The sequence below is a fragment of the Etheostoma spectabile genome, chromosome 9 (assembly GCF_008692095.1).
Source record: "Etheostoma spectabile isolate EspeVRDwgs_2016 chromosome 9, UIUC_Espe_1.0, whole genome shotgun sequence".
NCBI lineage: Eukaryota > Metazoa > Chordata > Actinopteri > Perciformes > Percidae > Etheostoma > Etheostoma spectabile.
This window is the reverse complement of record NC_045741.1, coordinates 5,466,880-5,476,207: the sequence shown is the minus strand read 5'-3', so window position 1 is coordinate 5,476,207 and position 9,328 is coordinate 5,466,880. Positions and strand designations below refer to the sequence as shown.

The 9,328-nt window shown below is 29.9% G+C and overlaps 1 protein-coding gene across 1 annotated transcript in view; it reads right to left on the bottom strand.

Moving 5' to 3' along the window:
• The window catches only part of LOC116696193 (paired mesoderm homeobox protein 1), a gene marked incomplete at its 3' end in the record, with an annotated part of 33,085 nt that overhangs the window by 16,481 nt on the left and 7,276 nt on the right, over positions 1 to 9,328 (bottom strand). Inside the window, exon 2 of the mRNA XM_032527004.1 lies at positions 6,197 to 6,383. Coding sequence (XP_032382895.1) covers positions 6,197 to 6,383 — 187 coding nt within the window. The remainder of the gene's footprint in view (positions 1 to 6,196; positions 6,384 to 9,328) is intronic.

The window sequence follows — 9,328 nt, the reverse complement described above, 5'->3', positions numbered from 1 at the left end:
AACCCAAATATTCCAATAACCCAGTTTGTCCTGAAAAAAAATGATGTTCATATCTTGGGAACAGGATTTTGTGGTTATGTGAAGTCATCAAACGAATACCACTTCAAAATAAAAGACCTATTTTGACAATAAAACACAAAACAGTGCATTTTATGTGGTTTATTGGGAAAAACACTAAGAAAAAGAATTTGTCGCCATATGGCAACGGCATGCAATAGAGGGTTAATGTTGTGAAATGGTCCCAGTTTGGCTGAGTTCAGGCACCAAAAAACCCTTAAAAACCCTAAAAAAAACCTAAAAGTTGGGTCAGACGCAGGTCTTCCTATTGATTTTGAAAGGGGGAGGTGCGTTTAGGGTGCGGTGGGGAGACTTAAAAAAGTTGAGACCCACTCAACTTTTGGAGAAACGCAAACGCAATTCGAAGAGAATAAGACAAACATGGAATAAGACAAATAGAGAATAAGACAAATAGAGAATAAGCTAAGACAATATGGAACAGACAAATATATATAACAAATGAGAATAAGACAATCGAGACTAAGACAATAATGGAACAGACAATATAGAATAAGACCAATATGGGAATAACATATGGAACAAGACACATAAGAATAATACAAAGATTGAACAGACAAATAGAGAATAAGACAAATAGAGACTAGGACAAATATGGACCCAGACAAATAGAGAATAAGACAACTAGATAATCAGACAAATAGAGAATGGACAAATGAGAAAGGACAAATATTGAACACGACAAATAGAGAATAAGTACAAATAGAGAATAAGGCAAATAAAAAAAAAATAAAGTATTATATGAATATAAAAAATAAGAAAAATAAAAAATTAAATATAAAAAAAAATAAAAAAAATTAAAAAAATTAAAAAAAAAAAGAAATAACAAAAAAAATAAATAAAAATAAAAAATAAAAAAAAAAAAAAAAGTAACATTAAAAAAAAAAAAAGAATATTTGAAAAAGAAAGAAAACAACAACAATATAAATTACAGTAAATAAAAAATAAAAAAAAAAAAATAAAAAAAAAAATAAAAATAAATATAATAAAACACTAAGATAAAAAAAATAAAAATAAATAATATAAAAAAAAAATAAAAAAATAAAATTTATATAATAATTAAATATAAAAAAATAATATAAAAATATAAAAATAATAAATATAGAAAATAAAATAAATAAATAAAAAAAAAATCAAAAAAAAAAAAAAAATAATAATTGAAAAATTAAAATATAATAAAAATAAATAAAATAAGTGAATATAAAATAAAAATATTGATAATTACAACAATGAAAATAATATAAAAAAAAAAAAAAAAACCTAAAAATATTAAAAAATAATTGAATATAAAAATAAAAAAAAAATATACCAAAAAAACAAAATTAATGTAATATAAAATATATAATATATAAATTATATCATAAAATAAAAAAAAATACTAAGTGGGGATAAATGAAAATAAAAAATTAATGATTAATATATAAAAATAATAAATAATAAAAATTATATAAAATAATAAAAATGATATTTACAAAAAAAAAATTTTAATTAATATAAAAATTAAATAATAAAAATAAAAATAAAAAAAAAATAAAGATATATAATATTATAAAATATTTAAATTAAAATGAAATATAATAAAACACATATAATAAAAAAAGACAATTAAATATAAATAATAAAAACAATAAAAAAATAAAAAAATATTAAAAAGATAAATAAAATAATTGAAGAAAATGAATATAAAAATAATAATAAGTACTAAAAAAAATAATAATTAGAATTAATAATAGGATAAAAAAAAAAAAAAAATATTAAATTATTAAAAAATATCATAAAAAAATAAAAAAAATAATAAATAGAATAAAAATTATATTATAAAAAAAATATGACAATAAAAAAAAATAATAAAAAAAATAAAATAAAAATAATAAAATGAAAAAATAAAATAATGATAAAAATCATTAAATTAAATATAAAAAATTATATAAAACAAAAATAATATATAATAAAATATAATAAATAATAAATAAGATATAAAATAAAAAGAATATATATATAAAAAAAAAATATTAAAAAATATAAAAAAACAACTAACGAAAATTTATAAAAAAAGATATATTATAAAAAAAAAAAATAAAAATAACCAAAAAAAAAATAAATAAAATTAAATTATTTATAATAAAATTATATAAAAAAAAAAATAATGAAATAAAAATTATACATAATGTGAAGAAAATAATTAATAAAATAAAAAATGGGAATAAAAAAAAAAATAATAAAAAATAAAAAAAAAAAAAAAAAAAAAAAAAAGAAAAAAAAAAATTAAAATAATAAATATATAAATAATAAAAAAAAAATATTAAAAAAAAAAATATAAAAAATAAAAATAATAAAAAAAATTTTAAAAATTAAAAAAAATATTAAAAATTAAATATTAAATTAAAAGTGATTATAAATAAAAACTAAAAACTAAAAGATAATGTAATTATTATAATATAAATAAAAGGAAAAAACATAATTAATAATAGAAAAATATTATATGTAAATATAAAAATGAAAAAAATAAATATAAATAAAAAATAATTAATAAAAAATAAAATATGATCAAAAAAAATAACAAAAAATATAAAAAAAAAAAATAAGTAATATAACAAAGTAAAAAAAAAAAATAATAATTAAAAAAATAAAAAAAAGAAAAATAATAAATATATAGATAATAAAAAAAAAATATACAAAAATATAAAAAAAAATGTAAAAATAAATAAAAAAGGACTATAAAATAAAATAAAAAAAAAATATATAAAAAGAATAAATAAAAAAAAAAAATAAAAAAAAAATAAAATAATAATAAAAAAATTATAAAAACAAAAATGAAAAAAAAAAAAAATAAAATAATTTTAAAAATTAAAAAAATAAAAAAATATAAAATAAAATATAAATATAAAAAAGAAAAAAAAAATTAAAATAACTTAATATAAATAAAATTATTGGGATAATTACAAATATAAAATAAAAATAACAAATACTTCAAAATAAATATAAATAATAAAAATGAAAATGTATTAATAAAAAACTAAAAAAAAAAAACAAAAAATAATAAAAAAAATAATAATAAATTAAATAATACAAAAATAAATATAATCACAATAATATAAAAAAAAATAAATAATAATATAATTATAAAAGAAAAAAATAAAAAAAAAAAAAATGAAAAGTATATAAATATAAAAAAAGGAATAAAAAAACAAAAAAAAAAAAAAATATGAACAAGACAAATATGGAACAAGACAATAGAGAACTAGACAAATAAGAATAAAAAGCAATAGAGAATAGACAAATAGAGAATAAGACAAATATGGAACAAGACAAATAGAGAATAAGACAAATATGGAACAAACAAATAGAGTAAGACAATAGAGAATAAGACAATATGGAACAAGACCAAATAGAGAAAGACAAATAGAGAACAGACAATAGAAATAGACAAATATGGAACAGACAATAGAGAATAGACAAAATGAACAAGACAAATAGAGAACAAGAACAAAATAGAGATAAGACAAATAGAGATAAGACAAATAGAGAATAAGACAAAATAGAGAATAGACAAATAGAGAATAGGACAAATAGAGAATAGACCATAGAGAATAAGACAAATGGATAAGACAAATAGAGAATAAACAATAGATGAAAGACAAATAGAATAAGACAAATAGGAACAAGACAAATAGAGAATAAGACAAATAGAATAAATAAAAAAGATAGAACAATAGAGAATAAGAAAATAGAGAATAAGACAAATAGAAATAGACAATAGGAGAAATAAGACAATAGAGAATAAACAAATAGAACAAGACAAATAGAGAATAAGACAAATATGGAACAAGCAAATAAAATAGACAAATATGGAACAAGACAATATAGAATAAGACAATAGAGAATAAGACAAATATGAACAAGACAATAGAGTAAGACAAATAGAGAATAAGACAAATGAGAATAGACAAATAGAGAATAGACCAAATAGAGAATAAGACAAATAGAGAATAAGACACATAGAGAATAAGAAGCAATAGAGAATAAGACAAATAGAGATAAGACAAATGATAATAGGAGACAAATAGATAAAGACAAATGGATAAGACAAATAGAGAATAAGACAATAGAGAATAGACAAATAAGATAAGACAAATAGAGATAAGACAATAGAGAATAGACAATAGAGAATCAGACAATATGGAACAAACAAATAGAAATAGACAAATAAGAATAAGAAAAATAGAATAGGACAATAGAGATAGAAATATGGAACAAGACATAGAGAATAGAGCAAATAGAGAATAGACAAATAGAGAATAGGACAAATAGAGAATAGGACAATATGGAACAAGACAAATAGAGAATAACAATATAGAATAAGACAAATAGAGAATAGACAATAGAAATAGGACAATATGGAACAGAGACAAATAGAGACAACAAATAGAGAATAAGACAAATAGAGATAGTAAGCAAATAGAATAGGACAAATATGGAACAAGACAAATAGAAATAAGACAAATATGGAAAAGACAAATAGAGAAGACAAATAGAGAATAAGACATAGAGAATGACAATATAGAAAGACAAATAGACAAGACAATAGAGAATAAGACAAATAGAGAATAAGACAAATAGAGAACAAGACAAATAGAGAATAAGACAAATATGGAACAAGACAAATAGAATAAGACAATAGATAGACGAAGACAATAGAAATAAACAATAGAAATAAGACAAATAAGAATAGGACAATAAGATAAGACATAGAGAAAGACAAATAGAGAATAGGACAAATAGAGAATAAGACAAATAGAGAATAGACAAATAGAGATAAGACAATAGAGAATAGACAAATAGAGAATAAGACAAATAGAGAATAAGACAACTAGAGAATAAGACAAATAGATAATAAGACAAATAGAGAATAGACAAATAAGAGAATAAGAAACAAATAGAGAATAGGACAAATAAGAAATAAGACAAAGAAATAAGACAAATAAGAATAAGACAAATAGAGAATAGACAATAGAGCATAAGACACATTAACGGACAGTTGAGTCCAGGTGGATCAAAGAGGCGGTCAGGTGAAGAGGAGGAAATGAAACAATAACAAAAGCACGTCTGTGTGTGTGTGTGTGGGTGTGTGTGTCTGGTGTGTGTGTGTGTGGTGTTTGTGTGTGTGTGTTGTGTGTGTGTGTGTGTGCGTGTGTGTGTGTGTTGGTGTGTTACCATGTGGTTGTTGTGGTATTTTTCATCTGGAGACGCTTGTGTGTGATGATCTGCAGCAGAAAAGAAGTAGCAGCCGAGTACTGTAAAGTACTTTAAAGTACTTTAAACTAGTAGTTTAAGTACTTTACAGTATTTTAAGTACTTTAAGTAAAATCACAAAATTCAAAATATCCAAAGCCGATTTGTACTGCAGTATTTTGATTTTGGGATTTTTTAAATTTAATTTAATTTTAAATTTTAACTATTTTACTGAGCTAACTCATATCATTTACATTCTTTCATATTCAACTTTATTTCTTTCTTTTCTACCTTTCCGTTCCCTTCTCTTCTGCCTGGCCTTTGCTCCTTTGCTTCCTCCCTCCTTTCTTTCTTCTTGCATCACTCCCTTCTTTCCTGTTTCCTTCCTTCCTTCCTTATGTGTGTACTTCTTCACTTATTTTCTTCCTGTTTTCCTTTCTTTTCATCTTCTCTTTCCTTCTCCTCTTCAGCTAAGTTAAAAGCATGAAAATCCCCAAAGATACGTAACGTTTACAGTTGACCTGCAATACTGCGTGCATGTCCTGTGTGTCTGTTGGCTGTGCATGTTTGTGTGCGTGCATGTTTGTGTTGCTCTTTATGTGCATGTCCGTGTGTGACTGTGTGTGTGCGTGCGTGCGTGTGTTTGTGTGTATGTGGCGTGTGTTTCCTGTGTCTTGTGTGCATGTCTGTGTGAATGCGTCGTGTTGTGGTGTGCATGCGTGCGTGTGCGCGGCGTGTGTGTCTGTGTGTATTTGTCTGTCCGTGTGGTCTGTCCTGTTGTGTGGTGGTGCGTTTCGTGTTGGTGTTGTCTGTTTGTATGCGTGTGTGTCTGTGTCTGTCCGTGTGTGGTGTGTTGGTGTGTGTGTGTGTGTGTGTGTGTGGAGTCTACCTGTAGGGGGCGGCGCTGCCCCAGGACAGGTAGTCGTTGGGGCGGGGGGCGGGGCGCGGGACGATGGGCTGCTCCACCGCCGTCACGTCCCCGGAGTAGGACTTCAGCAGCGAGGCGTTCTTACTGGCCAGCATGGCGCGCTCGTTACGCCGGAACTTAGCCCTCCGGTTCTGGAACCAGACCTGGAGACAGACAGGACAACGGGAGACAGGTCAGACACTTAACCCTCACGTTGTCCTCATGTTGTCCTCATGTTGTCCTCATGTTGTCCCCATGTTGTCCTCATGTTGTCCCCATGTTGTCCTCATGTTGCCCTCATGTTGTCCCCATGTTGTCCTCATGTTGTCCCTCATGTTGCCCTCATGTTGTCCCCATGTTGCCCTCATGTTGTCCCCATGTTGTCCTTATGTTGTCCCCATCTTTTCCTCATGTTGTCCCTCATGTTGCCCTCATGTTGTCCCCATGTTGCCCTCATGTTGTCCCCATGTTGTCCTTATGTTGTCCCCATCTTTTCCTCATGTTGTCCCCATGTTGCCCTCATGTTGTCCTCATGTTGTCCCCATGCTTTCCTCATGTTGCCCTCATGTTGTCCCCATGTTGCCCTCATGTTGTCCCCATGTTGCCCTCATGTTGTCCCCATGTTGTCCTCATGTTGTCCTATATCTATGTTCTTTTAATTCCCCAAAATAACATGATTGATTCCACCCAACGCTCACACATGTATATACACAAATATACACACATATATCCCACATATACACACATATATCCCACATATACACACATAAACACCCATACAAACACTATATCACACATATACATAAATATATAAAACATATCCACACAGATATTCCAGTCTGTGATTATCCATCAACATCCATTCCTTTAATTTTATTCTAAATAATTCCTGATTTCTGCTTTTCTAACTCAAACATTAGGTATAATTTCCTATAAATGAGGTCTAATAAATGTTAGTGTTACGTAGTGTTAAAAATGTCCAAAAAACATTGAAAAAAAAGCGTCAAAAGTGTTGAAAAAAGGGACAAAATCGTGTCAAACAAAAGCGTCAACAAAAGTATTAGTTTTCAATTTTTAACGGGAAGGTGACCACCCAAAAAAAAAAAAAAAAAAAAAGATCAAACAAGCCAGAATTTAAACAACTGATTTTCTAGATTATTCCCTGAACTTTTGTCTCAGGTCACACACGGTCTCGCTAGTATCTGGACTCGGATTTGTCTCGGTCTCGGCCACTTGTCTTGCCCAACATGGCTTCTGGTCTGGACCGAGTCCAGGTGTCTTTATTATGTTGATAATAATATTGGAGGGAAAGGGAAACCCAAAATGATTGTCTTGATGCTGTCACGCATAAGACCTTTATTCTGTCCTGGACTCGGTCTGGACTCGGACTCAAACCTCTTTGGACTCTGTATGTATAGTATTATAATTCTTTTGTCTTTTCGTTTTTAAAAGCGATAAAAACACAGAAAAAATAGTCGGAAAAAAAGAGACAAAAGCGTCCAAACGTGAGAAATATCGGAAAAAAAAACTTCGAGAAAAAAATGCCACAGACTCCAAACGGATGACGTCCAAAAAACCTCAAAAGAAGCAACAAAAACTTTTTTAAAAATGTGGCAAAAACGTTAAAAAAGGAAGAAAAACTTTGGAAAAGTCCAGTTTTGATGACATTCAGTGGGGGGGGGGCCCAGGAGAGGAATTCATGTGTTTGTTTTTCACAGAAAAAATCGTCAAAAAATCGTCAAAGGTGACCAAACCGTGAGAAACATCGGGGAAAAAACGACAAAAACTTCAAAAAAAAAGTGCCACAGACTCAAAAAGGAAGACAAAACAGTCCCAAAAAAGTGTCCAAAAAAATGGGAACACAGATGTTAGAAAAATTAGTCCAAAGAAAACTCCAAAAAGGCGACAAAAACTCAGAAGAAGCAACAAAAACGTAATAAAAATGTGGCAAAGACATTGAAAAGGAAGAAAAATTTGGGGAAAAGTCCAGTTTTGATGACATTGGGGGGAGCGGTGGGGGCCAGGTCATGAATGCATGCATTTGTTTTTAAAACGATAAAACACAGAGAAAATAGTCGGAAAAAAGCCCGACAACACGTCCCAAAAAATAGCCACTTTTTAGACATTTGGGTGATGATGTCACTCATTAGGCCGATGACGTCATCGTGTTTATCTCCGGTACGTACCCCGCTGAGGGGATTCAGACCTCCTTCATCCACGCTGGGATCACGTCCAGCCTCTTTGGAGCTTACTGCTCACAGACCCCCCCCCCCCCCCCTCCTCCCCCCTCCCCCCCCCCCCCTCTCCCCCCTCCCCCCCCCCATCAGAGATCATGTGACAGCGCTGACACGTTCTTATCAGCTGATTATACCAAAACCAAACATGGAAACAGCTGTTTGAGGTTAAGGTGCAGAAAACTAGGCCGAAAAAGACTTTCCTCAGATCTAATGACTGTAGTTGGGACTTCTATTGTCCTCGTTGTGTGTGTGTGGTGTGTGTGTGTGTGTGTGTGTGTGTGTGGTGTGTGGTGTGAGTGTGTGCGCCATGGTGTGTGGTGAATGTCTGTGTGTGTGTTCTGTTTAACTATATTCATAAGGTCCAAAACTGGGAATACACTATACTTGTGGGGTCCTGACAGCTTAGTGGGGGCCAAAATGTTGTGTGTGTGGGTGACTGTGTGTGTTTTGTGTGGGTATTGTGTATGCGTGCTGTGTGTCTGTGTGGTGTGTGTGGTGTATGCGTGCATGTTGTGTGTGTGTGTGTGTGTTCTGATGACTTTTATAGTGTCTTGATCCTTGATCAAAGGTTGAAGCTGCCTGATAAATCACTGATTGCCACTGCAGGAAAACCTAGACTTTAAGGAGGAATGAAGGGAGTGTGTAGTACAGGGTGGGGGTTGTGTTGATAAATGAAGGTCCCTGATGTGTGTTGTACGGGGGGGGGGGTTTGGGGGTGTGTGTACCTGGACTCTGGCCTCGGTGAGGTTGACGCGCGGCGGCCAGGTCCTCCTCTGCTACAAGGCGTCGGGGTAGTGTGTCCTCTCAAACACCCGCTCCAGAGCCTGGGAGCTGGCTGCTGTTGAAGGTGAAAAGGGGGTGGGGGTCGTGGTCCTGT